At 38.7% G+C, this 17,873-nt stretch overlaps 1 protein-coding gene and 1 non-coding gene across 3 annotated transcripts in view; one reads left to right on the forward strand and one right to left on the reverse strand.

Annotated features, from left to right (window-relative positions):
* Strn (striatin) overlaps nucleotides 1-14,030 on the reverse strand; it is a 103,127-nt gene extending 89,097 nt beyond the window's left edge. Inside the window, exon 1 of one of the 2 annotated variants that reach the window (XM_074049506.1) lies at nucleotides 13,689-14,030. In XM_074049506.1, coding sequence (XP_073905607.1) covers nucleotides 13,689-13,922 — 234 coding nt within the window. In that variant the 5' untranslated portion in view covers nucleotides 13,923-14,030. The remainder of the gene's footprint in view (nucleotides 1-13,688) is intronic. The other variant, XM_074049507.1, reaches the window with a different exon arrangement.
* LOC141415199 (U6 spliceosomal RNA) lies at nucleotides 2,886-2,991 on the forward strand. The gene has a single exon (XR_012440212.1). It is a non-coding gene; the product is annotated as a U6 spliceosomal RNA (small nuclear RNA).
* Nucleotides 14,031-17,873: the final 3,843 nt, after the last annotated feature.

A 17,873-nucleotide genomic window follows, 5' to 3' on the forward strand; every position in this document is an offset into this window, starting at 1 on the left:
CATAAAATCTGAAGGCACAGGCTTTGGAAAAGAAAAAAAAAAAGTTACAAGACTATTGATGATGAAGATTTTTCAGAACAAAGGCATTTCCTGGTGGTCAGCATTCAACACACAAGAGGGAGATGTGGGAGACAATTTGCAAGTACCAAAATTCAAGTGCTATTTGCGACAGCGGGCATCCAACAGCAATTTTAATGCCAGTAGTATCCCTGAAATAAACTCTGTCAAAATGATCTGGCAGGGGCCCATGCTTGGTAAGATACAATATGCTTAAAAAGGCTCTTTCCAATGGAAGTCATAAGGTAGAACTAATTAGCAGCAAAGGGGACAGATATAATGTTGCCCTGATACCAACATTTGTTGTAGATTTACAACTTTGATATTCACATAAATATCAAATATATTTGAGACACAGATCTGTCTTTAAGAACACAATTTTGCTAGGAGATAGGAATGTATATTTTAATATATATTCAGTAATGCTGTATATGATTCATTTACTTAAGAGCCATTTATTAAGCAACTACTATGTGGTAGTCACTCTGCTGAACCTTAGAAAAATAAAAACGCCCTTCAGTGACTCAGAGTCTAGTGAGGAAACAAACATTAAAAGTATGAGACGGGTGTTAAAATAGATACACAGTAAATGTTCTCACTGCTAACCCCTGTTAACCAACACTATGGACTGGCCAGTATTCTCTAGTGCCTTTGTGAAACACTGCCCCAAAACCTAGAACACACTAGTCACAGGTAGTAGGCATTCTTTATGGCTCATTGATATACTTCAATAGTACACATCCATAAACTTTACTTAGTAGTACTGTGTAAGTTCACCAAGAGTCAACTGGTTCTCCTCCCCAAACTATTTATGCCAGTTGTATTCATTATCTTGTTTAAACAACTCAATTCAATATTACATAAACCAGTAAAATTTGATATGAAAAGAAAGAATGGAACTGGGTGGTGGTATAGCTTAGTGATTAAATGCCTGCCCAGAATACCCAAGGCTCTGAGTTCAATCTCCAGCACCACAGCCTTCCACTCACTCTCACAAAACAAGCAAGAAGAAAAGGGACAGGACTAGGGGAGTGGTTCAAGTGGTAAGAACACCTGCTTAGCAAGCATGAGGCCCTGAGTTCAAACGCTAGTGCTGCCAAAAAAACCCCAAAAGCCAAAAGAAAGGAAAAACAAAAAAATATTGTAGAGGGACAAGACAATAAAGATTCATTAAAAGCAAGTCAAACTAGGTATAGGGAAAACAACTATATGAGGCTGAGGGAAAAGTCCTAAAAACAACAACAACAACTAGAATTCTGCATTCAGTATGCGTTACTTAATGATAACCAAAGCCAGATCCCATCATCAAAAAATAATCAAAGCAAAACGGATTGGAGGTGGTGTGGCTCAAGAGGTAGAGCACCACCAGGTGCTGGTAGCTCACACCTATAATCCTAGCTACTCAGAAGCAGAGATCAGGAGAATCATGGTTCAAAGGAAGCCCCAGGCAAATAGTTCCTGAGACCCTACCTTGAAAAAAATCCACACAACAAAGGGATGGTGGAGTGACTCAAGATGTAGGCCCTGAGTTCAAGCCTGAGTACCACCAGAAAAAAAAAAAGAATGACCACACAGAGTTCTAATCAGTATTCTTAAAAAGTGACAGGTGGACTTGGTCTTACATTGGCAAATGACTATGCATTTATATATTTTAACTCATATTATTTAAGGTATCATTTTAACCATCTTTCCTGATTAAAAGATCATCTACCAGACTGTTAGGTATTGGGCTATAATGCTTCTGCATTATGTACATATTGAAGGAGCATGAACCTTCCTTGTATCTGGAAGTCAGACAGGCATTCCAGAAAAAGCAAACTTGATCTTCAAAGATGATTAGAAATTTAGTAGGCAGACAAAAGGAAGGAAAACATTCAGCCCTATATACATTGACCCAGAAGCATGAAAGAAAATGAAAATGCCAAAATATTTCCTTCTACTTACTATGCCCAGATCCATGATTCAACTTTCTGTAGCATATTATTTATCCTTTCTCCTCAAATTCTTTAATATGAATTAGGGAATGATTAATACCTACCACATAATAGCTTTACAAAAATTAAAAGATATTTTACATTGTAAAGTGCTTAGCATTAAGCTAAACTACTATTGTTTTTGGAGGAAGAAGAAAGAAAAGAAAATGCATAAAGTTAAATTACTGAGACCACGAATACCTCTTCCCTGACAAATTCTACTTTTTCAAGTTCACTGAGAGTGCCGACCCAGATCCCCAAGCTCCTCCCTGTTTCCTCTTTCAGCTTTATAGGAATCCACATTCCTCAAACAGGTTTGGGTTGTGCCTATAATTTAAACTCCTTTGCTCACTGCTTAACCTTCTTATTTAGGAAGCATAAACAAACAAAAATTGAGAGCAAGTCCCAAACGGCTGTAATTTTCCATCAGGTGAAACTGGTATCACTCTTGTGGAATTTGACATCGTGTTTATTTCTCCAAAGTAGATCAACTGGTATTGGATCCAATTTCTATTACATGTAAATGAGCGCTAATGGAAACTGTGATCAGTAATGAAACATTCCCTCAGGCCCTTTCCTTGGAAAGGATCTCTTCAGTACTTTATGCCAAGAACCTATTTGCCACACCCAAAATACCTATTCCATCCAACCTTATTCAATACTTCCCAAAGTTCACCTTGATTCCGGTGCTGCTATTCCCTTGCTTTTCTCCCCATCTCATTTCCAAAACAAAATATCTACTCCTTTTTTCTTCCTCCATGCTGCTTCCAGCTAACTTTACAATACAATTTCTTTATTACATACCAATATTTTCTAATATTCCATCAATCGATTCAAATAAAGTATTTTCATAACATGCACAGTTCAGCAGCACGTATACTAAAATTGGAACGATACACAGAGATTATTATGTCCCCTGTGCAAGAATGACACGCAAATTCGTGAGGCTTCCATATTTTATACAAGAATGAATACAGAATTTTTAAACCTGTTGAAACCACCATAAGGAGAGTAAGTTAGAAAGATGAAAAATAGAGGAGATGAACCAAGTCAGGTTATAATACATATACATGGAAATGTCAGAAGGAAACTCCTTGTGTGTCACTTTTTTTCTTTTATAAAATCGGAAAACAAGAAGGCAAAACAGGTCCTACCTGAGGAGGATGGTACCAGTGGGAGCAGGGAGGAGGTAAGGAAAGGGGTACAGGGTGAATATAGTGCAAATACTGTGTATAGATGTATGTAAATGGAAAAATGATGCCTGTTGAAACTGTTGCAGAGATGGGGGAAGGAGGGAAAAAGGAGAATGGTGGAGGGGTGAATTCAAGTATGATATATTTGATATATTGTAAGAACTTTTGTAAATGCCACAATGTGCCCCCACCCAGTACAACAAAATAATATTTTTATAACAAAAGTTAAACAGCATTAAGGGTGCCAAAGAAAGTGATTCTATTTCCTCAAATATCCTTCTAATAAAAGCAAACACACAGTTGGCATACTTATTATTTTGTCTTAGCATAACAGATAGATCGAGAAAAACCTAATAACCAAAGAAGTACACAAAATGTGATATGTGATTAATAAACACAAACTATATTAAAATATATATACTGAACTTAGGCTATTATCCTCAGAGCAAGCTGAAAAAGTTCCAAATTTGGAGATTTTTTTTCAAAGAAAGCGAATTTTATTTCAGTATTCCCTACATAAGAAATAAAACTACCAAAAGAAATTAGGGCCAGGCACTGGTGGCTCATGCTTGTAAACCTAGCTACCTGGGAGCCTGAGATCGGGAAGATCACAGTTTGAGGGAAAATAGTTCACAAATTCCTGTCTCCATAATAACCACAGCAAAAATGGACTGGAGGTGTGGCTCAAGTGGTAGAGTGCCTGCTTTACAAGTGCAAAATCCTGAGTTCAAACCTCAGTCCCACAAAAAAGAAAAAGAAAAAAAAAAAGAAACAAAGAAACTAGGATAGTGTATTGTTAAACACTTACGGGAAACACAAATTGTTACTTTCCTCAGCCCTTAGCTATACCATTGTTCTATTTGAAAAAAACTTGAAATAAGTGATAAGAAGAATTTAAATTATAACTCCACTCAAAGTATACTTAATCATCTAAATATTACAATTTACTTGGCTCTTACAGGTTGGAAGCAGCTACACAGAGTAATGAACCAATAAGAAAGGATGTAGTATAGAAAACAAGCCCTGGGATGAGTACTAAGATACCTCAGTTCTAAACTAAGTGTACACCAACTCACAGAGTGATCTGTGACAAGTCAGTTCATCTCTCTGGCTCTAACTGATAAAATAAAGATGAGATTACTTAAATTCTAAGATTTCTCCAGAAGCAAAATATTCTTACTCTCAAGAGGACAGAAAATTGAGAGTAGAGAAGGAGCAAGGGAAGGAGGATCTAGAACTCTACAATTATAAGTGCTGAAATAAAGAAACATGGAGTACTTTATTAACATCTTTTAAGAGTTAAAAATGTGTGCAATTTCTTCCTACTGCCTGTCTTGTCTCCCTCCATCTCTCTGTTCTCCTATACCTTGTCTAATTTCTCTCTCTTGTCTCAAGTTTCTTTCTGAACTCTAAATTTTCCTCTCTTATTATCTGGAACCTTCAATGCTTATAATAGTGGGTATTACACCCACTACTGCCATCTCTAGTCTGTCCTCTAATTTCAAAACAATTTATTGTCCTCAAACCACTACTTACAGGGCCAAGGAAATATGTCATATGCCAATGGATCACTTAAACTGTTTATGGCTTCTAAAGTACAATTTAAATAAATAATACAGTCAAATACATTCTGTCCACAGACATCTCAACCAACATAAGCAAACCACATACTGAGTAATCATTATGCACCTCAAATTTTACACCATGTTATTTAAGCCTTATATGTATTATCACCAACATTTTACAAATAAAAATGAGGCCTAGAAAAATTAAAAATTGGAAATGACAGAGCTGTCTGACTCTAATGTCCACATTTTCCAATGCTAAATTATGGTGGTCAAAAGATTTTGTCAAACTGGCCACCCAGGCAAGAAGCTCCAAAGATCCCAAGGGCAATTTTATTTCTAATGGCTCAGAATTGAAACCTGGATACTATTAACAACATTCATAAATCAAAAATGTATAGCTGACATCTAGAAGATAGTAGCCTGGCTAAGAGAAATCTATCCAGATTATATGGATTTTCAAACACTTATCAAAGGCTGCATAGTAAATGTCTTTGTTTTAAATTCTGCATAAATTATCAAGATTTTATAGAAAAACTGTAGGTATCCTAATTTTGAATTTTTAAAAAAAAAACTGCAGACATAGAAATAAATTTAGAGCCATTTGTGGTAGCACACTCCTATAATACCAGCACAGAGGAAGTAGAGGCAGGAGGATCATGAGTTTAAGGTCAGCTTGGGCTAAAGGCCAGCCTGGGCTATACAGTGAGTTCATGTCTCAAAACAGTCCCCTCAAAAAGAAAAAGAAACAAAGTTTAGGACTAAATATGCATCTGTCTATCTGTCTATCTACCACTCTCTCTGTTCATTTGAGGTACTAAGGATTGCATTCAGAGTCCCAAAGCACTCTTCCACTTGAGTCACATCCCTAGTCCTTTTGCTTTTAGTGTGTTTCCAGAGTGGATCTTGTGCTTTTGCCCAGGCTAGCCTTGGACTGCAATCTTTCTATCTGCACCTCCTCAGTAACTGGAATTACAGAAGCTCACTTCCATATCAGGCTTATTTTTTGAGATAGGGTCTCCCAAACTTTGCTGGGCTGTCCTCAAACTGCAATCTTCCTTCCAGTAGGCACATCTCTTGATAAGGAAGCACTACCAGCGTTATTGTTCTCAGATAATTACTAGGGACAGTCTTATTCATTAAGATTTTGAAAGCAACATCAGAGAATTGTTTCCAGTAATGGTGCCCTATAGTGGTTCTTCTACTGAAAAAGGCTAAAAATTCTGAACAAAATATTTTTACAACTTTTTTTAAAATTTTTATTTTATTCATATGTGCATACATTGTTTGGGACATTTCTCCCCCCTTACCCCCACTCCCTCCCTACCCCCCCCCCTTACCCCTCACTACCAGGCAGAAACTATTCTGCTCTTATCTCTAATTTTGTTGAAGAGAGAGTATAAGCAATAATAGGAAGGACCAAGGGTTTTTGCTAGTTGAGATAAGGATAGCTATACAGGGAGTTGACATGGCATTGATTTCCTGTGCATGTGTTTTTTACAACTTTCTTAAAAGCAACTCAAAGCTAACAAAACAGGAAGGAATTATCTGGTCAAAAGTATAGGAAAAGTGGGAAACCCATGAAGTAAGAGAACAAAAGCCCACTTCTTGCCCTTTGGGTATTTCTCAGTCAGAAAAATCTGAACTTTAGTTTGAACACCCTTGCAGAGCTGAACGGGCAAAAAAATCAAAGACCAAACCATCCAGAGTGGAGAATCTCATAGATGAAATACCTCACATTTAGCTAAGACACTAAGGACTTGTAACTTCAAGGCAAAGTATATTGGCCCTCAAATGTATTTACAGGCAAAATTTGCATCATCTGGGTAGTCCAAACACCTTAAGGGATGAATTTTCTTTAAAGTAATTTGGGACTGGTAATGTCTCCCAATGTTTACCAGAAGCAAATGCAAAACCTTAGTAAATTTAGATTACTCTTATATTTTTCCCAAGATAGTGAGCAGCACACAAAGATAAACCAAAAAAACAAAGGAACAAAGTTGGGTCCAGGGGCATGGCTCAAGTGGTATAGTGCCTGCTTATCAAATGCACAGCACCAGGTTCAAACTCCAGTCCTGCCAAAACAAAACAAAAAATAAAAACAAAGAAACAAAAAACCAAAGGAACAAATCATCATGAGCAAAAACCAACAGAAACAAACGACCACACACAAAGGCACCTAGGACCTCAAATATCCGAACTGCTGAGACATTAACTATAAAATAACTACTTAACTAAGTTTAAAGAACAAAAGATCATCCTGAAAATATCTGCAGAATAGCAGGACACAATTAAAAGGAAAAAAAGGTCCAGCAGATTTGAAAAGAACCAAAAAAAAAGTCAATAATAACCCAAACTACAATTCACTGCATAGCTATGACAACTGCAAAGAAAACTAATGGACTGCAAAATAAGTCAGAATAAATTGTCCACAATAAAGGAGAGAAAGTTAAAAAGATGCAAAGTATACAGAAGAAAAAGGAGAAGGTCTAAGACATTTGTATAAACCAAGACCCAAATGGAAAAGAAAAGGAAATGCAATAGAGAATATATCTAAAGAGATTATACTGAGAATTTCCAAGAACTAATGAGATGTCAACCCTCTGACTTAAGGTGCTTGTTTAGGAGTCCTAAATAAAATAAATCCATACTTTGACAAATCAATGAAACTACCGAACATTAAAGACAGAAAAAAATTTAAATGTAGCTAGAAATGTAGGCTAGAAAGCAGTAAAATCTCTGTCTGATATTTCAAATAAAAACAATAACCATCAATGTGGCTCTGATTACTTCAGAAGGTTATAGGGATAAAACAAGATGAGGTTGAGCAGTGAACTGAAATGACAAACAATGGGACATGTTCTAAACTGTAAAACCTCTACAACCTTTCAAAAATATAATTAAAAGCCTTAAGAAATAATGGGTTTGGGTTTAGCTTAGTGGTACAGGGTGAGCTTAGCATGTGCTAGGCCCTGGGTTCAATCCCTAGGACTAAAAAAGAAGAAAGTTGAAGGAAGGAGAGAAGAGGAAGAGAGGGAGGCGGGAGCAGAGAGGGGGAGGAAGAGAAGAATCAAGGAAGGAAGACAGGGAAAGAAGAGGAGGGGAGGGGGGAAAGAGGAAGAAGAAAGATAATGTTTCTCAAAAGTTTTTTTTAAAAGTAATGATGAGGCCAGGCACAGTGATTCCCACCTATAACTGTAGCTACACAGGACCCAGAGATCAGAATATTGTGGTTTCAGGTCAGCCTGGGCAAAAAGTTAGCTAGACTCCATCTCAATCAAGATGGGCATGGTGGAATGCACCTGTAATCCTAGCTATGCTTGGAGGAATAGGTAGGAGGATCATGGTTTGAGGCCAACTCTGGCAAAAACACAAGACCCTACCTGATAAGTAACTAAAGCAAAAAAAAAAAGGCTTGAGTTGTGGCTCCAGTGGTAGTTGCCTGTGTAGCAACTGTGAGGCCTTGAGTTCAAACCCCAATACCACCAAAAAATAGGTAGATAAAGTAATAACGAGCAAAACAAAACCAGACATGGTTGTGTGCGCCTGTAATCCTAGTGCTTGGGAAGTTGAAGCAGAAAGATGGCAAGTCTGAGGCCAGCCTGGGCTACATACTAAGACTGTGGACAGAGGAGAAGGAGGAAGGGAAGGGGGAGGAGAGAAGGAGGAAGAAGGAGGAGGAGGAGAAGGAGGAAGAGGAAAACTAGATATTCCCACAGCATGGCGTATTACCACTGGGGGTGTGACTCAGTGGTAAAGCACTATGCCTAATATGGAGGAGGCTCAGCATAACCAGAAAAAAAAAAATTACTCCACAGGTAACTCACTAGTAGGAAAGATTAACTTTATAACAGAATGATCTAGATTACAGGGAAGAAGTGTGGAAGACTTTGAAATGGACCAGTGATTCCATTCTTCACTGGAATTGAAGAGTGTCAAGGTTATCTAATTCTATTGGGTCTCTGGGCTCTCCATTGCCTTTCACTTACATTACAGCCCTTTAAGATGCAGAATAATGGCACTGATTCTTGCAAATAGAAATGGAAATTGGTACAGATACAGTTGACTATTGCTTTAGGCTATTGACCAAGTGCCTGCTATTTGGATATCCCTTTGAATCAGCTATAACATTTTAGTGATTCCCTCAGTAATTAATGAGTTAAACAAAATCTTGACACATGTTCACTTTGAAAAAAACAGGTAAAAAATAAGAAGTTTTTTTTTTTTTAATAAATAAATAAAAACACACATCTGGAGACCTAAGTGACAGAGCTTATATAAAACCTATTGCATTCTTGCTCATTTAACCTCTCTCTGGCTTCACTTATACAAAAGTTTGGCGTTGATTATTTCCAAAGTTTGTTCCAGCTTAAAGATTAACTGTCATTATGTATTTCAGTCAGTGGGAGGTAATTCAAATTATAATATTCTACTGCCTAAAAATAAAATGCTAGCTATCATTAGAAGGAACAATGGAAATATAACAGAGAATATATCCCATTGTCTATAAAAAGCCATCCATATATGAATACCAACATAAGTGTTAAAAATTGCCAAACTTTTTCATACACTCTGTATGTGTGCACACACATATAAAGCCAGAAAAAAAAAGTTAACCAAAGCATTGGTTCCCAATCTTTGTTGCATATTAGAGCCACAAAGGAGCTCAAAAAGTACTAACACCAGGCCCTAATTCCTATGATTGTGATTTAGCTGGTCTGGGGTACAGCCCAGAGAACTTTATCTTTAAATGTTCCCCCAGATTATTCTTACATTACAGCTAGGGTTGAAACACTGAACCAAAGTGATAAATAACAGACTATGCTTTAAGAGAGTAAAATCTCTATAGACTCTCAAAATATTAAGATCATGAAATTATCAAGGATATGAACAAAATGAAAAATAACCATACCACAGTTGGGGTCACTTGTTCCAATTATATTCAGAAAAGTTTATAAGAATCCCAAAATAGCCCAGGTACCTGAATTTACAGCCTAAATAGTCTGTTTCTTTTACCCTCCAAGTTTATTTTGAATCCTTATAGAGGGTTCCTCTTATCTGCTTATTTTTTGGCAATTGAACTCAGGGCCTTGGTGCTCTACCACTTGAGCCACACCTGCAACCCTTTCTGCTTTGGTTATTTTTGAGATAGGATCTCGCTTTTCTGAACAGGCCAGCCTGGACTGCTATACTTCTTATTTTGGCTTCCTGGGTAAGGTGCCCAGCTTATACTGGTTGAGATGGGTCTCATGAACTATTTGCCTGGGCTAGCCTCAAACCTTTATCTTCCCAATCTCTACCTCCAAGTAGCCAGGATTACAGATTTGAGCAATAGCTACTGCCAAAGAGGTTCTTTTAAAGATGCTCTCTGCTCAAAACATTCCAAAGGCTGACCACCCTGCTGTGGTAAAAATCCAAAGTCTTTACAATGGACAGTATCTCTGTCATCATTTCTCCCATTCTCTTCCTCTATTTTAGACACAACTGCCTTCTTGTTATTCCTCAGGTATTCCAAGCATTCTCCCTTCCCCTAGCTGTTATCCTACCTAGAATACTTTCCTCATGTCAGGTATTACCTTTTTCAGCTTTTAGCGCAAATAACACTTTATCAGCCAAGCCTCCCTCCTATCCTCCTTACCTTAGCAGGGCATTTATTACCTTCAAAAATAAGCTTCATGAGAACAAGATCTGCTTTTTGGTATTTTTTTTCAATATTCTCTCTTCTCTGAGGATCTGACATGAGGTATGTGTTTGAAAAAGATTTGCTTAATGAAAAATACAAATCATTAATGCCAAAATCCAGATTCATTAATACTCCAGAATACAGCCCCGAATTGGGGCTACATTACTCAAGCTTATGATCTTTTCCACATAATTCTAGCATTTCTAAGTAAGTATCAGAGTCTCCCCCCACTTCACAGAAATATGTCATCAAAATCTAGAGCCATTAATTTTTTTTTATTTACATGCTTACTTTCCCATAAATCAGTAACTTCCAAATACTAAACCTTAGCTCCTCATTACCTCATCAACCTCTTTTCTCCTGCTCTTTTCCCTGTTCACTGCTAACTCTTCTCTTATGCTATTCTAAGAAAATTAATTCCCCCAAATGATAAGCACTCCAAATCTTCTACATGTTGTTTATGGTCTATCATTCTTACTAGGCTGAATATTTTGGGGAGAGTCTCTAGAATAAGGTCTCACATACAGAAAATATTCTCAAGTATTATTAGTATTCTTTCTTTAATTTCTTTCACAAATGGGAATCTCAGTAATATCTCCCTCTCCCCCTTAAATTACCTATTCTCCTCTTGGGGGAGATGAGGCATTGCCAAAAGTAAAAAGAGAGTCTTTTATCTAAGATTGGGAAGTGGTAAAGACAGTCTAGGTAGATGAGAACTTGGATTGCCTTTCACAATTCTGCCCTGGCAACTTGAAAGAGCAGGACTGACAGGTTCCTGAAGGGACAAATGAGACTGAATCTTAAAGGCATTTTGTTGACTTTGGTGTTGCTGACTTGAAAAACGATTTAAAAATTAAAAGGAGGGTACCAACTGATGCATAGTTCATCATCACTCATTAACTCTTTTACATCCTATTTTTGGGGAAATTCCAATGGCAAATGAAAACTGAAGGGAAAGATTCAAATTTAATAGTGATCTAATATAAAGATATTTTTAAATTTTTTTAAATTATGCTAGCAAGTAGGACAAAGACCACAAATTATTGCAAACTCTCTCCCCAAAAAATACGTAGTATTATTACAATCAGAAAACATGACACAAGCTTTACGTTTCTCTATGGAAGCTTAACTTGATTTTAGTACAAACCAAAAGATGCTGCAAAAAAAATATAGTGTCCATCATATGATGAACACCAGTGGAAAACTTACTTGAAACTTAAGGGGTGCATGTTTATGTGTGTAAAAGTTAAAGACAGACTATATCTATGGATAAATTGATAAAGTTTAAACATGAGCAAGAGGGTGAACCTTACCATTAACACTTCCTTGAATCCTGAAATCCACAAGCTCATTTATAGAATGAACGCATTGCTGAAAAAAGGTGAATGTATAAGCATTTATATTTGTTGGGTACTACATAAACATGATGATATTCATTTTGAGAAAACTTACAAATATCAAATAGACTAGATATTAAAGCAACATTACAGCAAGGATGAAAAAGTCACCAATGAACATAAACTGTAGAAATACAGACTTAGAAGAAATCATAGCATCTATGTCACTCTTTCACTTCATTCAACTGGCTCACATGTCATCTCCCAGAGGCATTCTCTGACCACCCTATCTAAAATAGCTGCCCCTACCACACTCTATTCCTGTACCCTCATTTATCTTTTCCTCACAGCAATAGACACTATAGACCATTCTCTTATATATTAGCATTTACTGATTGCCTTCCGACTAAAACATAAACTCCATGAGGGCAGAAGCTTTCTCAGTTTTGTTAATCTCACAGCTTGGACACACATGGCTGGCACTTAATAAGCATGCACTGAATAAATGATAAAATTGAAGCCTAGAGAGGTTACAGGCTTTCCTCAAGGTCACAGAGCTAGCAGAAGCATGGGCCCTTACTATAGCCATATCTTCTATAACCTCATCTATTTGCACTTGCCATAGCCACTTCCACTCCACCAAAGTAGTCTGTTTCAGCATGTGATTCTAATTAGCAGATTTCGATTTTTCTCTCTCTCTCTCCCCCTCTCTCCCTCTTTCCTCTTGCTTTCTCTCTTTATCTCTCAGTGCCAAAAAAAAAAAAAAAAAGACATGTTACAAAAAAAAAAAAAAAGTGGCACACTGGGTAGCATTTTAACTTAAAAGTGCTTCACAAACCAAAACCTTACTCAAATTTCATAAGCATACAGGATTAACCCACAAAGCAGAAAGACACAACTACTGGGAGTTCTTATAAGTTCCTTTTGAAATTAGTCTATGCTTTAAAAGATTTAAGAACAACTGAAAACTTACTTATCAACTCAGAATGACCTGTAAAGTATCAAACTCCTGTAAAGTATCAACCTCGCTTTCACTCTTCTCAAATCCACAATAGCTCCTCTCTGAAAATGCTTTATCTTGCAGATTATGCAAGCAATGTAACTAACACTGAAGCCCTTTTAGTTACTTTTAAAGTACATGTCAATCTCACAAAGCACTGAACATCAAATTAGCTCTTGAGAAGTTTTAGATTCTGAGAAAAGGAACCATTCTCAGAACCATCCTCTGACTGTGATCATTTAGGTCCTTCATTCAAAATCCATGGATCTAAGAGAGACACTAGAGGGAGTGAAGGGGAAGGAAAAGGATGGAAAGGAAACATTTACATACATAATAAAAAGGGAGCTGATATTGCTAGTAACACTTTTGCCCGACGTCAGCTTCACACGGAAAGCCAGGGCCTCGCTGACACAACTTGTGTTGTCTTTGATCACCTTCCTTGCAGAAACAGAAGCTAACTGCCAATACCCTTCTGCGGGGAACGTCTCTAGACCTAGGACGGGACACGATAAGGCAGGATGACTTGCTCAGCGTCTCTCAAAACTCCTGTCAACCCAGTTCACAGCTGAAAGGGACGCCCTAGGATGTGGCATGGCAAGAGAGTTGAAATGAGTCTGGGAGTGAAGAGTGGGAAACAGCAGATGAAAAGGCGCGGGGAAGGTAAACAACGCATCAGGAGTGGGAGTGAGAAGCGGGGTCGCAGAAGTCGGGACAGCAAAAGCCAAAGATAAACAGAGGAAGGGGATGAGGTTCTAGATGGGATGGGCGCGCGCAAAGCGGGAGGGGACGTGAGCAGCCTGGAGGGGGGGGTAAGGGTCGGGGCGGGGCAGAAGGGGGCGAAGAGGCGGGATGAAGAGGGCCTGGCCGGGAGGGTCTTTACCTGCAGCTCCGCCCGTTCCACCTCCCACTGGGCTCTCTCCACCTCGAAGCGGGCCCACTCGTGCTGCAGGAAGTGCAGGATCCCGGGGAGGCTGTACTGAGCTCGGGCCGCCCCCGCCGCAGCCGCCCCGTCGCCGGCCGCGGCAGCCTCGGCCAGAGGCCCGAGCCCCTTAGCACCGCCGGTTCCCGGGTGGTTGTTGCTGAAGAAGACGCCGGGACCCGCCTGCTCATCCATGGCGGCCGCAGAAACCCGGGGAGCTGCCCAGGCGCCCAGCAGCAGAGGCAACGGCGGCAGCCAGCAGCTCCTCCTCCTCCCTCCGCCGCTCCCCGCCCACACCCCAGTCAGCAGGGTGCAGTCGCCTGGGCGCGGGGGCCGGGCGAGCCCGTGACGGGCCGGGAAGTGGGTCAACTGCGGCGCGCGGCGGCAGGGGCTTGCCGGGAAATGTAGTCGCGGGGCGGGCCGCGGCCTGTGTGGCTGCGCCTGGCTAGGGCGTGGCTGAGGCCACACCCTCTCGGTTCGCCCCTCCCCTCCCGCCGCGGTTGGGGCTCCCGGGCCGCAGAGCTCAGGTTTCCGCTTAGGGCTGGGCTGTACCCGGAGCTGGCGCGCAGCTGCAGGTTCCCTCGCACGCGGAAGTTCTCGGTCGTGCGCCTTGTTGCACACAGACTCGCGCACACACACGGAAGTTATCACGACGAAATGCCAGCTCGAACTGCAAATCTAACAGGGCTGCCTGGTCGTTTTGTTAAGAAACGCTCCAAACGAGCTATCTGGTCCGGCCACGGAATGGGAATTCTCCAGCTAGGGGCACGTGGTTCTCTCTCCCTTTCTTCCAACACCGGAGTTTGTCCTACCCAGGCTACTCCACTCTGACACCCGCGTATCGCGTTCGCGCCTGCTGTTCTCTTTTAATCAAGGGTTCAAACCTATTGCCTGATCAGTTTTCACTCACAAGGAATTCTGATCGCCCCTCTTCTATGGCTCGATGCAGCCTTCAGGTGCTTGCCAAATTCCGGTTTGTTGACATACTATGAAAATATCTCTCCAGTTGAAGTCCCTTTCTCTTCGTAGTAATCCTGCAGTAAATTCTGTAAAAGTTTCAGATATCTAATAGGAGATGCTCTGTTTTTTCGGTCTCATTTTTCCTATCCTTCCCACGCACTTTGTACCCAATTTGATCAGATATTTTGATTGATTACATCCCGCGCCTGGGACATGCACAGAGCCTGTCACCAAAGGGAGACTGGCATATATTCATACACATAGTATACATAATCTCAGTGCCCTCCTTACACCTTCTGAAAGGACAAAGTCCCTTTCTTCTGGAGAGCCCTCTTGGGTATCCAGCAACTTCTTTCTCAAGTGTCCAGGTCTGAGTTTCTTCCACAGTTTACCTGCATACTGGCAACATTAACCTAGTAAAGGTACAACAAAATCCTTTTAAGTGACTCTTCATAAATGATTTCCTTCTCTGAATTCCCTGATATGTCACTACAAAATTACGATATGACCATGGAAAAAGGAAGGCGCCTGAAAAACAAAATTTCACAAAATTTCATTTTGTGAAAATGAAATTAAATACTTTTTTGCTTAATTGTTCTCGCCCTAACAATTTATTTGTAATCCTTCCGTTTTGTGGGATAATTTCTGGATTATCAGTCCTAATGGCCTTGAAAAAAAAAAAGTAAAAATATAAGGCAATGAAGTATATGGAAGGGAAGGACATCCTGTCCCTGTCCCCGTCCCCCTCCCCCAACCATGGCTAGGGGAAAAGACAGGAAAAACATTGTATCTGCTCTGGTTGCAAGTAAAGATGGCAAGCTCTCTTCCCCCAGTTATTCAGTGCTTCTGCTTTGTGAATTCATTCTTTATTATCATAAAAAGTTGATCCAGGTCTGGCCAAATTCCCGGTGTCTTAAATTGTTGGGGCTGACAAGGCCAATCTTCTCATTTACAGTTGAAAAACTAAAGTCTGAAGAAATTGAGACTTGTCCACAATGAGGCATTGAGTAAGTGATAGAGTGAAAACTAGTACCCAAAGCTCCTGATTGCTGGTTCAGTTAGCTTTTCATAAACAGGTTGACACCTCTTACTAATGCACCAAAGTACCAAGGAGATAATAATGCAACAGTGGCATATTTTTTTCATCTGAGGGATTTAAGTAATATTACAAATTTGAATGTTAACAGCTATTTTTTCTAAAAGAAGACCTGTCAGATAACTCCTTTTAATCCATTCAGGTCAGATTATAAAACATATACATTAACTGGGAAATACCATACATATACAGAAGCATTGTTTTAATTCATAGTTCAACTTTATTACTTAATATTTTTTGCTTTTCAAGAACTTCTTTGAACCCAAAATAGTATAATTACCTATGTCGTATCATTCAATAAACTACAATATTAACAATGGTTATAGTAAGAAAAATTATGAAGAAATTTACTTGTCACTTTAAAAAAACCAAAACTTTTAAAATAGGTGTTCTCTTAGAGTTCTTTTGCCCTAAATTGCTCTAAAAGAACAAGGTCTATGAGTCCCATAATTCCCGCCTGTATGAACAAGTTCTGAAACTGTTAAGTTTTTGAGTAGTGATCTAACTGACTGATGATTTTCCCTTTGTGCTTGTCTGCTTCTCACACTTTATATATTTAACATGAATTTTTAATTTTATTGAATATAACATATATACAGAAAGACTTAATGAACTTTCACAATTTTCATGTAACTACCAAATTATGAAACAGACCATCACAAGTTTCCTGTCGATGTACATTCTCAATCACAATAGCAAAAGTGTCTTTTGAATTTGAAAATTTCTGTAAAAAATAACTAAAGAAGTCATGACATTTGTAATAAGTTAAACCTACACATTACTTCTCACTCTATAATTTTCCAAATTTGGAAATCTTGCACAAATACTTTAATTTTTTCACTTTCAGTTTTCTCATTTATAATTTGGGAATAACGTTTGCCTTATAAAGTGACTGAGATTTCATGAGAGAAAAATATAACCCCCCTGGTATGGTGTATAGTTCATGGTATGTACTGAATAATAGCTATTATCATAATACAGTTCATAAGACTAACTGAACGTATACAGATACACATACATACATATTTATATGTACATATATATGTGTCATATATATGCATAAATACTAGAGGCTCAATAATTGGATTTTTTTCATACCTCACCCCTATTCAGGACTTATTTAGTAGAATTAAATTAATCTTAAAACAACCAAAAAAATTAATGGCTAAGCTAAACTTTAAGCCTCAGACCTCAAGGTGGTATTGATTTGCTGATATTTTCATTATATAATTTATAAAACCAAAGTGACATAGAAATAGGGTGTCCCTTCTGAGCACACAGAGCAATTGTGGACGTGTTGCTTTATGTATCAATCAGTATAACCAGTTTAAAGTGAAAAATATAAAATGCTAAAAGATTATTTACATCAGAAGTGTTTGCTTTTTGTTTTATATATGTACGCTTTGAGGGAACAGAATTATATTTCTGTAAAATGAAAATTCATCTGCTTTTTTTGTACTTTTCATTAAAATGAGTGTTTTTCCTAAACTGTTCAAAATGCCCAATTATTTGGGTCTGAATCTTTACTCAAAGAAAAGTCTTCAAATTGAACTTCATGGCTCCTTCCGAATTCTGAACAGAAAATAAAAGAAAACTGCGTGAGTGGAGAGTGTCCTCCCAAACAGGAATATACAAGAACCCATTGTTTATCCACCTCTGCTCCCATATGCCCTCCCCCTCATCTCCCTCCACCTCCTCTGCCTACCTGCATCTACTTTTCCCTGGACTCCAGCAAAACTTATAATTGCAAGTCTGAAAATGGGTTGGGGAAATAGCCAATACTATGTTAAGAATGAAGGAATTGTATCATCTGAAATCTTCCTTGGAGTCCAAGAATCAACTCTATGTCATAGGCTTGTGATAAGATGAGAAAATAGCCTCCATTAGTGGTTGTTATTATTACTATTATTTTTCTTTTGGAAGCATATGGTTGAAGTTAGGGAGTTACCTAATTGTAATTTCAAATTTAAAGTTTAGGCCAGGCATGCTGTATACCTGTAATCCTAACACTCAAGAGGATGAGACCAGGAGAATCCAGAGTTTGATGCCAGCCTGTTCTACATAGTGAGACCCTGCCTCCCCCAAATAAT

The sequence above is a fragment of the Castor canadensis genome, chromosome 12 (assembly GCF_047511655.1).
Source record: "Castor canadensis chromosome 12, mCasCan1.hap1v2, whole genome shotgun sequence".
NCBI classification, from domain to species: Eukaryota; Metazoa; Chordata; class Mammalia; order Rodentia; family Castoridae; genus Castor; species Castor canadensis.